The sequence below is a fragment of the Hypanus sabinus genome, chromosome 8 (assembly GCF_030144855.1).
Source record: "Hypanus sabinus isolate sHypSab1 chromosome 8, sHypSab1.hap1, whole genome shotgun sequence".
Classification (NCBI taxonomy): domain Eukaryota; kingdom Metazoa; phylum Chordata; class Chondrichthyes; order Myliobatiformes; family Dasyatidae; genus Hypanus; species Hypanus sabinus.
Genome location: NC_082713.1, coordinates 48,502,804 through 48,518,161, shown reverse-complemented (window position 1 = coordinate 48,518,161; position 15,358 = coordinate 48,502,804). Strand labels below are relative to the sequence as shown.

The window sequence follows — 15,358 nt, the reverse complement described above, 5'->3', positions numbered from 1 at the left end:
CAATTTGCCCTGCAACCGCATCGTCGTGTCACAGGCAAGTTCAACCTCGAAACCTTTATTATTTCGTCCAAGTTCCAATAAATAAGTAATCATTACAATCAGGTATGTGAAGGGCTCAGAAGCAACTTGTTTAGGATTACTTTGTACAAAAACCATGGTTACAGAAGACAATTTTGCCTATTGAAGCTGGTACGCTTCCAGGATCCCAAGTTATGTCCTGTTCCTCAGAACTCTGGATGGTCATAGCTGTATTCACAGCCTGTCCCTTATTGTTGGAAGACAATTCCAACAGCTTTAGACCTGGCACAGGTTTTAAGACCCCATTGATTTTAATGGAGATTTTGTTTCTTAAGATTTATAGAAGGTGTTATACTTTGCTTTAGTTTAATATTATAGATTATTTATAACTGGAGTTCTGTGTATAGTTTACATTTTTATTTAGAAGGTTCTTGTCTTTTAAATATTGGTCTTATTTCAATTTTAACAGCTTTTTGCAGTAAATAAAAACTTCTAAAATCAGTTCCAGAATGGAAAAGTTCTATTTGTAACTTTGGCAGCTGTCACAAGCTGTCCAACGTATTCCAGTAAACCATACTAACAGGGGAACTATCATTACTAAGGATTTACTTGGAGAAAGCCAGCAAAGTTGGCTTTGCATCTAGCCAAGAAGGAGAAGGCATGGGGGAGCTAATCCAGACAAGCAGAAAAACCTCTAGCATCTGGCCTCATGTAATCAAAAAATAGTTAGAGCTGATGACAGAAAACAACAGCCTTTGGAGAGTGGTCAGGATGTGGAAATCTCTGCCAAAAACCGCTGTAGCAGAATTCTCATGTATATTTAAAAGAGATTTAAAATAGTTGCATTATGAAAGAAATACTAAATGGCAGGGAATCATGCAAGACAATAATGTTGGCTCGATGTCACATTATGAGTCATTCACTGCTCGGGACATATATCAGAGGGTGACCCTTCCTGTTAATACAGTACAGAGAGATAAGAGACAAGTACTCATGTGGGCAGGCATACTGTCAGGGACATAGCTCAGTGGCAAATTCAAATATATTCCAAAATGTTTCAATTAATGCATAAAAACTAATCAATATTTTGTGTTTGTTTTATGGAACAAACATTAAAAAATCCTATAAAAGGGGCAGAACAACAAGTTTAGAGGGAATAAAGAACATAGGAGAGTACAACATAGGATCAGCCTCTTCATCACAAGGGGTTGTGCCAAACCAAATAAATTAATAAACAAATGCCTAACTAAACTAATCTCTTCTGCCTACACAATGTCCATTCCTTCCATTTCCCTCACATTCATGTGCCTATCAAAACATCGCCTAAAAGTCCATAACGTATCTGGGTCTACCACTATCCCAGGCACCCAACTCTCGTGTGAAAAAAACTTGCCCCAGACATCTCATTTGAACTCTCCTGAAATACATACCCTCTGGCATTAGATATTTCAACCCAGGGAAAAGACAGGAGTCAAAAGAAAATAGTAAACACCAGTATTGAAAAAATTAGAGGGGGATTAAACCCAATAAATCCCCAGGACCAGATGATGGGTGGCAATGGAGTCAGTGTGGATGCACTGGTTACTATTTTCAAACAGGCCATATGTCTCACATAGATTGGAGGGTATTTAAGAATGTAGGAAAAGAGAAAATGGGAACTGTAGACCAGTTATCCTGACCTCAGTCATGGGGAAAATCCCCAAATCTATTGATAAGGAGGTGGCAATGGAGAATTAGAAAATAATAATATTAATAAATGGAGTCAATGTGTATTTAGGATAGAAAAATAATATTTGTCAAATCTATTAGTGTTTTTTTTTACAACAGATAATCTGGAAGAATCAGGAAATGTTATGCTTTTGGAACTTTGGGATTTTTTAATGAAGAGATACAAAAAAAGTTATTAGAGGAAATTAGATCTGACAAATATGAGGTGAAATAATAACATGGATAAGCATTGGCAATGGACAGAAAATGCAAAAGAGATAGGTTAATTGAAGATTGGGAGTTTATGCCCAATGGGTGGAGACAGGAGTCCAGGCTGATCACAAGGTCAGTTGATTATCATTCAGTGGAGTCTTCATTTGTTTTGAAAAAGAAAATCATGTTTTACAAATCTGTCAGATTTTTTTAAATTAGCGTAATAGATAATCACAAAACAGTGGATGTGGTAGATTTGAACTTTCAAAGGTCATAGGTAAAATGTCACAAAGAGGTTTTAAAATAAATTTAGATGACATGGAGTTAGATTAATATACCAAGATGGAGTGCAGAGTGTTTATAGAACAGAATAGTTAAAAGGAATATTTTCTGTTTGAATGGCTATGATCAATTGAAAAGACTGCAGAGAGAAGGTGGTGGACTTCCCAACTATTGACAAACTGCTGTATATCAATGACATGGATGAGATGACACGACCATTGCTTATACGTCTGCTGATAATAGAAAGCAGAACAACTGCATAGGTTATGAGGAGGAAAGCGACAGCCTTTGAGGGAAGACAGACAAAGTGAGTGATGAGTGAAAAGGAATACAATTATGGAAAAATTGGAAAACTTGAATATGGTAGAAAATTTAGAAAAGCAGAGAATGTTTTAAGTGATAGGAAATTGAAAGATGTAGCCTTTCAGAAAGACATGGATGTTGTTGTATATGGGTATATTGTTGTATATGGGTATAATAAATGATTAGAAATATAAACAGTTCATTGTTGCTTCTTGATAGAAGATGTGACTGTCCGCAAAGACTTTGTGCTACTGTTATGTACAGCGCAGGTTCACCAGATTGATTCTTGTTGAGGAAGGAATTAGCAGAGATTAAACAGACTGAACCTATGCTCATTTGGGTTTAGAAGACAAAGAGGTGATTTCATTGAAACATACAAAATTGTTTGAGGCTTGAGGTGGTTCTTAAAGAAATGATGTTTCAAATGGCCGGGGTGTTTAGAACTGATTGTTGTTATAAAGTAATGTGCCAGACTTTTAGACAGATAGGAAGAAACATCTTCACTTCAAGAATATTGAGTCTTTGGAACTCCCTGCCTAGGAGGGCTATGAAGGCTCAGTTGTTCAATGTATTGCAGGATATTAATAGGGAATCAAGAGATAATGGGGCTGACACAGGAAAGTGCCACACAGGTGAAAGGTGAAATATTGTAGATATTCGTAAATAAAATGACAGAGGAGTTTTAAGTTTAAGGGAAGCTATAACAGCTTATTTTATTGTCAATTAAATGCAGAGTATAAAGAACAGCAAAAATTCACGTGATTATGTCATCACGTCAGACCCCAAGTCAATGTCGATGGTTGTGAATTATGTCTATATTTCCAGTCCTCACATTACCCTACACTTGCCCCGTGCCCCTGAATTCACAAAAGCCAGCATCGTGTGCCAGTTTGGAATCCGGGCAAGCTACCCAACTTGGGTCCTATGTTCCATGGGTGGAGTAACAGCTAGTGTATCTGACTTGTCCAGAGGTGTGTTGACATGCTTATGGTCATGTTGTGACACCAGGGTCATAGTAGCAGAATCCTCCAACTCTTGGCGGGCTATTTTAAGGTGATCTACTGAAGTATATATTTGTCCCTTGTATCTATGATAAAAGTTTTTTTTCTCTCCATCCCAAAGTACAGAATGGGCCATTGTACGGGGTGGGGGGGGGGAACTAAGGAGATGTTGGTGTACATCATGACAGACAGACATACTTTATTGATCCCGAGGGAAATTGGGTTTCATTACAACCACACCAACCAAGAATAGTGAAGGAATATAGCAATATAAAACTATAAATAATTAAATAATAAGTTAATCACACCCAGTGGAAATAAGTCCAGGACCAGCCTATTGGCTCAGAGTGTCTGACACTCTGAGGGAGGAGTTGTAAAGTTTGATGGCCACAGGTAGGAATGACTTCCTATGATGCTCAGTGTGACATCTCGGTGGAATGAGTCTCTGGTTGAATGTACTCCTGTGCCTAACCAGTACATTATGGAGTGGATGGGAGTCATTGTCCAAGATTGCTTGCAACTTGGACAGCATCCTCTTTTTTGACACCACTGTCAGAGAGTTCAGTTCCACCCCCACAACATCACTGGCCAACGAAACAAATGAGGTGGAGTGTAGATCAACAAGAACCCAAGAGTGCTATGCGCCATAATGGGAGGTAGGAATAGATGCAAAGGAATTGAATCTACTAAGGGGGATGGAACACTGCTGAGAGGCTGATCAGGCATTTGTCACATCAGGAATAAAATCACCTGGCACTCATAACAGCTGCCCATATACCAACTCAGCCATGGGCGACTGCAGGTCCTTATTTGGAGCTGTGCCGAGCCCCAGCAGGACCTATGGGAGATGATCAGCCCTCAGAACAGCCTTTTAGAAGCGGTGAAGCAGCTTGCTGAGGCCATTGAATTGCTGGTGTGAAGAAGACTAATGCTGAGGTCTTGGGTCATCACAGCCCAGAGGACTGATATGAACTGGGGACTGCAGTCAGAGGAAATATCAGATGGAGTATTGAAGTGAACAACCCAGGTGCTAATGAATGTACAAGGCCCACCATGATAGGGAGGTGCATGAACCGAGGGAGAGGGGAAGGGGGCTAGCCAGTTCGACATTCTTGACAAGGTCAAACCATCACTCAAAGGTCTCAAAAGGTGCCAATGATGCCCGAACATGATGGTTAGTTTGTGTTTGCTGGCACTCCACACAGGCTGCAATCCAATCATACATATCCTTCCAAAAGCCACGTCAAACAAGCTTCAATGCGACCATTTTCTGTGAGGCATTCCGGCCCAGATGTGAGAAACCATGAATGGAGGTAAAAAGAGTACACCTCCAGTTTGTGGGCACTATGAGGCTGGCCGTGAGAGGCAATCAGCCATGTCACTATTTTTCCACTTGATGTGTTGTATGTCAGTCATGATCTCTGATGTCCCAATGCACCGGCATACTCTAAGCTGTAAGGCAGTTGGCACTTCCTGGTGTTTGTACCAAAGCAAGCGTGGTAAAAGCACAGATCCAGCAGCCATGGGCATGTGTGTGTTGGCGGCCCTGCTGACTGGGCTTATTGAGGCAGGGAAAGGAGGAAGAGTTAAGTGTCTCTGTCTGGCTGAGTGTAGACTATCAGCCATTTTATCAAGCTCCCTATAGTCATTCATGGGTGTATTAGCAAAGGCCATACAAACTTGATCGGGCATTTGCTGCATCAAGAGTTCTTTAAAAATAAAATAAGTCTGTTGATTTCCCAGGAGAGGCAGCATATATTCCGTTAGCTCTGAAGGCCTAGCATCCCGCAGGCCGGGCAAAGATGGCTCACTCAGTCTGTAATGGGTGAGTCTTCAGCACACCATACTTATCGCATTCAGTTGGGTGCTGCGGCAGTCTCACTATTCTCACTGTCATGGAACTACTGAGCGATGCTACTATGTAGTAATATTTACTGTCATCCATAGAGATTTTGCACAGTACATACTGGGCTTTCAGCTTGTACAAACCAAGTGACGGCATTTTGCTCCCAAAACTCCAGCAGTTTCAAAGTGACTGCACTGACTGACATATTGAGTAATTCTGAAATTGTTCTAGAGCATTGGTATCACCAATGTAGATTTTTTGTAAATCAAACGGCAGATGCATTTTAAGTTTAAAGGAAACCGCAACAACTCCATTACGTCAACCAAATGCAGATCATAAAGCACGATAAAATCTTCACATCATTATGTCATCATGTCAGATCAGCCTCTTAAGATGAACCTTAAGTCAATGTCAACGGTTGCGAGTTATACATATTGTATGTTTCCACCCTTTACATTACCCTGCAATATGAGTTACACTAGTGGTCGCCAACCTATTAATCGCGATCAACTGGTAGATCTTTGAGACTTTCCCAGTAGATCCTAGATCCCGAAAAAAAATCAAAAATAAATACATTAGGATAATGGTAATATAGCAATATTTTCACTATGGAAAGCTGTTTGTAAAGAGAGATTGTTTCCGGGTTGCGGGGTTTTAGTTCCGTTCTTTCTGCCCAGAGCGCATGTGTGAATAGCTCCCCCGTCATGCACCGCGGTTTCAGCGTAGCCTGTGCTGCATCAAAGTGACCAATGAGGTTAGATAAGAGTACAGACTGTCGCAAAGATCAATATACAGCACTCGCTGGTGATATCCTCCAAGGCATCTAGCTAGCATGGCAGAGGCTCAACGAAAGAAAGCGATAATGTACAAATTCCATCCTTCTATTTAGCTTGGTGAAAGATGAGTGTGTATGTATGTTGTGCCACCAAACACAAGCACTGACTGAAAGAGGGAATCTGGAGCGGCACCACAACACCAACCACCAGAACCTTAAAGACACCTACCCCCCAAAGAGCGCAACCCGTGCCAGGAAGGCTGAGGAGCTGAAATCGGGGTTGAAGGCCCAGCAATCGTTTTTCACAAAACATGCCGCTCAAAATAAGGCTGTTATTGAAGCATCATTTTGTGTAAGTCACCTTCTGGCTAAACACAAGACGCCTTTTACAGATGGCGATTTATTCAAGGAAGCAATGGCCATTACCACAGAGACTGTTTTTAATGACTTTAAAAACAAAAATGACATCATAGCCATAATACATAATATACCGCTTGGCCCTGCAACAGTGACAAGGAGGGTAGAGTCACTGTCAGAGAATGTGGATCGACAAGAGTTAAAGGACTTGTCACTCTGAGAATATTTTTCACTACAGTTCGATGAATCCCTGGCTGTAATGCAAACAGCTCAGCTTGTCGTATTTGTCAGAATGGCTTTCCAGGATTTTACAACAAAGGAGGATTTCCTCACTCTTTTGCAATTAAAGCAGAGAACAAGAGGTCAGGATATTTACAAAGAGTTTAAAAAATATGTCAGTGAAAATGACATCCGCATTCATTAACTGGTGGCAATTATTACTGATGGGGCCCCAGCAATGCGCGATGTGCGCATTGGTTTTATAGCACTGTGCCATAATGAACTTGATTTTCCCAACTTCCCGGATTATCACTGTGTGATTCATCAGCAGGCCTTGGCTGGGAAGATCGTGGACTTTTCTCATGTAATGACACTGGTGGTCAAACTGATAAACTTGATTCGAGCGAAAGTGCTTCAGCACCGCTTATTCAAGGCGTTACTGGATGAGCTCGATGTCGCTTACGGAGACATAGTTCATCATGCTTCGGTGGTTGAGTTGCGGTGATTTGTTGACTTGCTGTGGTGAACTATGTGCCTGTCTGGACACGCCCCCTGCTGACTGCTCCTGTGGCTCCTCCCACAGGCCCCTGTATAAAGGCGATCCGAGGCCTGACGCTCGGCCTCAGTCTCCAGGACATAGTATGATGGACACTCACTCCTGGTTCCTTCTTCCAGTCAATAAAAGCCGATATCTCGCCTTACGTCTCGGTGTGAGTTATTGATGGTGCATCAATTTTATTGACTGGAAGTTTTAAAACATGGAAACCGTTTTGCGTCCGGACCGGTTGGATTTGGACCCTCAAGACCCTGACGCAGCTCTCGCTTTTGAACACTGGCTTGCATGCTTCCAATCGTACTTGGAGGAGGTTCGTGCAACTGAACCCGCCGTTATGCACAGAATTCTACTCTCGAGGGTCACCCCCAAAGTTTACTCCATTTTCCGGGACCTGCCGACCTACGATGGGGCACTGGACGCCCTCAAAAGACAGTACCTGGGGCCGGTGAACACCGTCTACGCAAGACATCGTTTAGCTACCCGGCAACAGCGGCCTGGCGAATCGTGCGCTGAGTTTCTCCGAGCACTACAGACACTCGTCCGACCTTGTGACTGCAAGACACTCACGGCAGAACAGCATGCGGAGCTGCTGGTGCGAGACGCTTTTGTGACGGGACTGAGGTCAGTGTACATGCGCCAGCGACTGCTGGAAAATGCCGACCTTACCTTACGCTCGGTGATAGAGACGGCCAACGCTCTAGAAGCTGCTTTGCATAATGCTGACGCTGTCCAGTCGCGCGATTCCCCGCCGGTTCCGTGGACACCTCAGACCCCGACACTGCCGGCTCCCGGGAGCGAAATCGCCAACGCCGCTGCCAGTCGCGATTCCACAAGCTCCCCGACCCTGACCACGGCTGTGGCCCATCAGAAGCCCGTGTGTTATTTCTGCGGCCATAAAAAACACCCTCGACAACGCTGTCCAGCGCGAGAAGCGACCTGCTCCAGCTGCGGAAAGCGGGGCCACTTCGCCAAGGTCTGTAAGTCTCAACCTCGAGCGGAGTGCAGCGCTGCGGGTGAAACGTGGGGGCCGCCATCTTGCATGCCCGGATGTGGGCGGCCATCTTTGTCGACGTCAGCACGCCCCGCCCCCGGCCCTCCGTTGCTTACCAGGTACCCCGGATGTGAGCGGCCATCTTTGTCGACGTCAGCATGCCCCGCCCCCGGCCCTCTGTTGCTTACCGGGTACCCCGGATGTGAGCGGCCATCTTTGTCGATGTCAGCATGCCCCGCACCTGGCCCTCCGTTGCTTACCGGGTACCCCGACGGCGATTCAACTCTGGCCACTGTAACTCTCGACCAAAGCTCCCCACACCAGCTTGCAAGGTCCATGATGGACATCCGGGTGGAGGGGCACAGGACTAGATGCCTGTTTGACACGGGCAGCACTGGGAGTTTTATTCACCCGGACACTGTGCAACGCTGCAGACTCGCAACGTGGCCGGTAAGTCGGAGGTTCCATTTGGCTTCTGGGTCGCAGTCCACAGACATCCGGGCAGGTTGTGTAGCGACATTGGTGGTGCAAGGCACAGAATATCGGAACTTTGAACTGCTGGTCATGCCTAATCTGTGCGCACCTGTGCTATTGGGGCTGGACTTCCAGAGCCATCTCGAAAGTGTGACTATGGCATATGACGGGCCCCTCCCACCACTCACTGTCCGGAATCCTCAGTTTTGTGGGACTTCTTCACATACCCTGCTACTGACCGCACACACACACGGGCACACACATCCCATCCAGAACCAGGCCGACAGCTGCGCTACCGACACCACTTGCAGCCTCTCCACTCTCAAGGTCCCTCCCCCACCACTGTTCGCCAACCTGACCCCTGACTGTAAGCCTGTGGCAACTAAAAGCAGGAGGTACAGCGCGGGGGACAGGGCCTTCATTCAGTCAGAGGTGCAGCGGCTGCTCAGGGAGGGGATCATTGAGCCAAGCTCAAGCCCTTGGAGGGCCCAGGTGGTTGTTGTTCGGACTGTGCAGAAAAATAGGATGGTGGTGGACTATAGTCAAACCATCAATAGGTTTATACAGCTTGACGTGTACCCCCTACCCCGCATCACGGATATGGTCAACCAGATTGCTCAGTACAAGGTGTACTCGACAATAGATCTGAAATCCGCTTATCACCAGCTCCCCATCTGCCCAGAGGACCGCCCCTACACCGCCTTCGAGGTGGGCGGCAGGCTTTATCACTTCCTGCGCGTCCCCTTCGGTGTTAAGAATGGTGTCTCTGTCTTCCAGAGGGAAATGGACCGGATGGTGGACCAGTACCAACTGCAGGCCACATTTCCCTATCTGGATAACATCACCATCTGTGGTCACGACAGGCCAGATCACGACGCCAACCTCCAACGATTTCTCCAAGTGGCCGCAGCTCTGAACCTTACTTATAACAGGGACAAGTGTGTGCTTGGAACCACCCGCCTTGCTATACTTGGGTATGTCGTGGAAAACGGGGTTATTGGCCCTGATCCCGAACGTATGCGCCCCCTGTTAGAACTCCCTCTTCCCACCACTCTCAAGGCCCTCAGACGGTGCCTGGGTTTTTTTTCCTATTACGCCCAATGGGTCCCCCATTACGCAGACAAGGCACGCCCCCTGGTCAAGTCTACCTCGTTTCCCCTCTCTGCTGAGGCCCGCGCGGCCTTCAGCTGCATTAAAGAGGACATTGCCAAAGCTACGATGCATGCCGTGGACGAGACCGCTCCCTTCCAAGTGGAGTGTGATGCCTCCGATTTTGCTCTGGCTGCTACCCTAAATCAGGAAGGCAGACCAGTAGCATTCTTTTCTCGCACCCTCCAAGGCTCCGAAATTCGGCACTCCGCAGTGGAGAAGGAAGCCCAGGCCATAGTGGAGGCTGTTAGGCACTGGAGGCACTATCTTGTGGCAAAAGGTTCACCTTGCTGACCGACCAGCGCTCGGTTGCGTTCCTGTTCAGCAAACAACAGCGGGGCAAAATCAAAAATGATAAGATTTTGCGGTGGAGAATAGAACTCTCCACCTACACCTATGATATCCTGTACCGGCCTGGCAGACTCAATGAGCCCCCTGATGCCCTATCCCGGGGAACATGTGCTAGCACACAGCTCGACCAGCTGTACACCCTTCATGCACAACTTTGCCATCCGGGGGTCACCCGATTTTACCATTTTGTGAAAGCTTGGAACCTGCCATACTCCCTGGAGGACATCAGGACGATGACCAGGGACTGCCAAATTTGCGCTGAGTGCAAACCGCACTTCTACCGTCCTGACACGGCACAACTTGTCAAGGCCACCCGTCCTTTTGAACGACTGAGTGTTGACTTTAAGGGCCCCCTTCCCTCCACTGACCGCAATGTCTATTTTCTCAGTGTTATCGACGAGTACTCACGGTTCCCCTTTGCCATCCCCTGCCCCGACACCACTGCCACGTCCGTCATAAAAGCCCTGCGCCAGCTCTTCACTCTGTTCGGGTATCCCTGCTATATCCACAGCAATAGAGGGTCCTCCTTTATGAGTCAGGAGCTGCGCCAGTACTTGCTAGCTAGGGGCATTGCTACCAGTCGGACCACGAGTTATAATCCCCGGGGTAATGGCCAGGTGGAGCGGGAGAATGCCACAGTGTGGAAGGCCACACTTTTAGCCCTTAAGTCAAAAGGGTTGCCGGTCTCTCGATGGCAGGAGGTCCTCCCTGAGGCACTGCACTCTATCCGCTCTCTGTTATGTACGTCCACCAATGCCACCCCTCACAAACGCCTATTCTCTTTTCCCAGGAAGTCTGTCACTAGGACCACCCTACCAGTTTGGCTGACGTCCCCGGGGCCAGTGCTGCTCCAGAAACATGTGAGGAGCAATAAATACTCCCCGCTGGTAGAGAGGGTTCACCTTCTACATGCGAACCCCCAGTATGCTTACGTGGTCTTACCTGATGGGCGGGAGGACACGGTCTCCATCCGCGACCTGGCACCCGCAGGTGCAGCAGACCACTACCCAGAAGGCTCTCCGGTAACTATGAACCCTGCACCAGAGGTGACACCGTACTCACCAGGTCCTACACAGACTCCTCACGACACTTGTATACCGGGCGTTTCGTACGCATTTATACCAGGCGCCTCGCACATGCGTGAGGGATCACCGGCGCCTAGTGGGCAGGAACAAGTGCAACCTCCGTCCCCTGTGCAATCACCAATGTCGCCGGCATCCATGCGATCACAGCCGGTGCTACGTAGATCGCAGCGACAGATTCGACCACCTGATAGACTTGACTTGTAAGAAACTTCGCCACATGGGGACTCTTTCAAACAAAGGGGGGTGAATGTGGTGAACTATGTGCCTGTCTGGACACGCCCCCCCCGCTGACTGCTCCTGTGGCTCCTCCCACAGGCCCCTGTATAAAGGCGATCTGAGGCCTGACGCTCGGCCTCAGTCTCCAGGACATAGTATGATGGACACTCACTCCTGGTTCCTTCTTCCAGTCAATAAAAGCCGATATCTCGCCTTACGTCTCAGTGTGAGTTATTGATGGTGCATCACTTGCTGCCTGAGATAAAGACTTTTCTGTCAACAAGAAACGAGGAGCACGAGGAACTGTCAGACGAAGCGTGGCTACTGGATTTAGGGTTTCTGACAGACCTAATGGCGAAATTAAACACACTGAACAATAAGCTCATGGGAAAAGACCGACACCTGCCTCACATGATAAGCGCCGTAAATGCGTTTAAGGCCAAGCTCGGTGTTTGGATTTCAAATTTAAAGAACGGGAGGCTGACACACTTTCCCAACTTGGAAAAAATGTTACAGGCCATCAAGGACAGAAATGCTTTCTGCTCTGAGCAGTACTGTGCTTACCTAGACAAACTGGCTATAGAGGTTGATCAGTATTTTGGGAAGATAAAACGTCATGGAAGATATGGCTGCATGTATTTCAAACCCATTTCTGTCGATCAATATAGAACAGATAGCAGCCAAATTCCAGCAAGTATTTGGTGTGCCAAGTGATACTGAAATGGAAATGATTGATTTGCAAAATGACATCGAGCTTAAAGCAAGATGAAGGGACGGTGACTTTTGGGGCTTCTCAGCAGGGAGAAGTCTCCTCATCTCACCCATCTGCACTGAAAGTCAGTGCCTCCTTCGGGTCAACTTACCTGTGTGGAACTGCATTTTCACAGATGAAAATTATTAAATCTAAGTACAGGAGCAGTCTTACTGACAGACACCTCACAGACTGTCTCAGACTGGCTGTCTGTAGTTTTGAGCCAAATTTCAGGGAACTAGCAGAAAGTATTCAGCCCCATTCATCACATTGAATGCAATAGTCAATTTTTATTCATTTAGTTTTTGTGGTGAAATAAAACTAAATAATGAAACTTAGAATTAAAGGTATAAAGTATAGTAATATTCTTAGAGAAAGACAACTATGGCCTGTTTGATATGCTAGTTACAGTGTTTTCTTGTTTGAATTAATTTGAAAGTCTGACAAAAGCATCTTATGTAATTCAAATACAATTAGCCCAAATAAAAGGCCACAAATTGGAAGTACAATCTGAGCTGTTTTTTTCTCTAAACGATTTAATAGGTAGATCTTGCCTTTCAATAAGGCCCAGGTAGGGGATTTTGGGCTTAAAATGGTTGGTGACCACTAATTTACACTATATTGTTATACTTCTATTGGATTTGCACTGGATTTGCAGTATTTACACTGGATATAATTGTTTTACTCCTTTGAGATGTATAGTTGCTTGTTTTTAATGGTTCCTGTACTTAACCCTCTTTTACATTCTGTTTTCTCTTTCTGTCTTTAATATTTCAGATTGTATTTCCTTTGTAGCATTAGTATGATGCTATAAAAGATATGATTTAGAAATGTTGTTTTGCTTATATACATTTTTGGGAAATCTGGCATTAACCTATTTTTCATTAAAAAGAGGGATGTTAACTCAGCTGCTTTAAATTAATAAACTTTTTCCAGAGCTGCATTTTCCCTGCTTTAAAGAATTGCTGAATCTGATTCCCATCAAAAAAAAATTGTTTAAAATGCAAAGCAAATAAAAATGAACACGTCACAATACTGGATATTCCGCTATTCACCATAGCACAAAAGCTGAAGTTAATGACTGCTTACCATAGCATTCGATATGACGGCAGCATTGCTGCACTATTCTGGGAACTTGCCGATAGATGGGGTTCAGACTGAGTCTCTTTTTGGTCTTTGTTAACTTTTTCTTTTCCAGTTCCACTGGCAGAGAAAGTTGTAGGGCTTCCAACAATCGTGACTGATTGTCGTCTAGATCGGTGATAGAATCAACAGACACAGCGCCCTGCAATCATGGAATGCACAGAATTTCCTCCCATGTTCTATCAGCAGCATTAACAGGAACAAATATATAATAATGTATTCATCTAGAAAGTGTAATGTACTCCCAATTAATTCAAGAGGAGGCACCATTAAGAAAGGAACAGAGTGGCAAGAAGTTTAGAAATCATTTTTACATCACTGATAGGTTTAAACTGAGATTCAGCTTCATTTAAGCTACAGCAATTGGCACCAGGATTACGTGATGTAATTACACCACACATAATGGCTGATGAGGATGATGGATAAGGAGGATGATGACTAGGAGCTCATAATTGGATTGGGAAATCATCAGAGCAAGGTCTTGGGCAAGGTTTAATCGGTGTGCTTTGTGGGTTGGACTCCGTAGTTCACATTATAATGTGTTTTTGACTCCTGGTCACTTCTTTTTTTTGATATTTTGTGTGATTTTGATCGGGGTGGACTGGCTCTGCAGTTTGTATCTAACAAACAATATAGAGCTAGATTGAACTGAAAAGAGTTGAGCTGAATATGACTAGACTGGTTCAATAACTTGTGCTTTGTTTTATATTCTGTGTTTTTCACACATTTTTTGCCATTTGCTCAGTTAGTGTTTTTTTGTGCATTGGGGGTTTGGTGTTTTTCTTTGAATGGGCACCATGGTTTTTGTTCTTTGTTTCGTGTTTGTCTGTGGGAAGACGAATCTCAGGGTTGTATACTGCTTACATACTTTGATAATGAATGTACTTTGAATTTTTGGTATTACCAAATGTATGCAGCCCTCCCCTGCTATGCATTACATGTGCTGGATTTGGAGATGTTTTGTGCTAGATGAATATTAAAGATGGACAGATACACAGACTATTTTGTTTATGGAAATGGTACATTGTAATATTACAGATACCAAACAAAAGAATATGGAGCAAATACTTCTGCAAGAAAGAAATTTAGTCAGAATTTGTTCAAAGAAATGTTTTTGATTCATCAGCAAATATCCTCTGTTCCTACTTCTTGAATATTTTAAAATAGTTCAGAGAATAAATGAGATTGTCATATCATTCCAAAATAAAAGAAAATACTATCAGATGATGTTGAGTTAATAATATTCTCAAATAGAAGTTTAAGCCACCAATAAGCAGACTCAATCATTAAGTTCTTAAACTATTTCTTTGTGTTTTTATCATTTCATTAATGCATTGACACTTGCTGTCTTTAGAATTGGAAATATAACATACCCGTCTGTGACCTCGAGAGAGATTATCCAAAAAAGTTGGAGAGAAGGGTTCTTTTACTGGTTCAGACAACAAAAATACATCACTATCATCCAGATGTTTGTGTTGTTTCTTAGCCCGGAATCGCAGAACTGATGCCTCCAGGTCTAGACAGTCCCTCCGGCCTTCCTTCACCTCATCGTGCTTCTTCTTTCGTGCACAGTCATTGAGGATGACTTGTGGTAGAGGAATTCCAAATCCCAGGGGATGCAATTCTGCAAAAGAAAAGGGATAATGCAGGATTAGTAATCCCAAAATAAAACAATCAAACTTCCATTTTCAACCAAATGGAATTCTAATGATATATTGTCCACAAATTTGGTTAGCTTGCATTTTGGAAGTCATCTGTTTGCCCATATGATAAATTTCATGTGGATTATACTTTGTGGAAGTCACCGTCGTCAGATGGTATCTATTAAACCTGTGGTTAAATCGGTTCACATTAAGTGTAATTGCATTCAAGAGCCGTGAGGTAATATACGGCTATATAAAACCTTGGTTAAACCTCATGT

At 44.6% G+C, this 15,358-nt stretch overlaps 2 protein-coding genes across 8 annotated transcripts in view; one reads left to right on the top strand and one right to left on the bottom strand.

Annotated features, from left to right (window-relative positions):
* LOC132398116 (rho GTPase-activating protein 6-like) overlaps positions 1-15,358 on the bottom strand; it is a 165,086-nt gene that overhangs the window by 63,284 nt on the left and 86,444 nt on the right. For all 3 annotated transcript variants that reach the window (XM_059977113.1, XM_059977116.1, XM_059977114.1), the window contains exons 4-5: positions 14,811-15,061; positions 13,384-13,579 (exon numbers count right to left, since the gene is read on the bottom strand). In XM_059977113.1, coding sequence (XP_059833096.1) covers positions 13,384-13,579; positions 14,811-15,061 — 447 coding nt within the window. The remainder of the gene's footprint in view (positions 1-13,383; positions 13,580-14,810; positions 15,062-15,358) is intronic.
* LOC132398117 (uncharacterized) overlaps positions 1-15,358 on the top strand; it is a 163,503-nt gene that overhangs the window by 111,844 nt on the left and 36,301 nt on the right. The window contains exons 1-3 of one of the 5 annotated variants that reach the window (XM_059977117.1): positions 6,570-8,250; positions 9,520-9,716; positions 11,033-13,360. The exons of 3 other annotated variants lie outside the window; for them this stretch is intronic. In XM_059977117.1, the coding sequence (XP_059833100.1) occupies positions 7,480-8,250; positions 9,520-9,716; positions 11,033-11,531 (1,467 nt within the window). In that variant the 5' untranslated portion in view covers positions 6,570-7,479 and the 3' untranslated portion in view covers positions 11,532-13,360. Of the gene's footprint in view, positions 1-6,569; positions 8,251-9,519; positions 9,717-11,032; positions 13,361-15,358 lie in introns of those variants that run through there. One more of the 5 variants, XM_059977118.1, reaches the window with a different exon arrangement.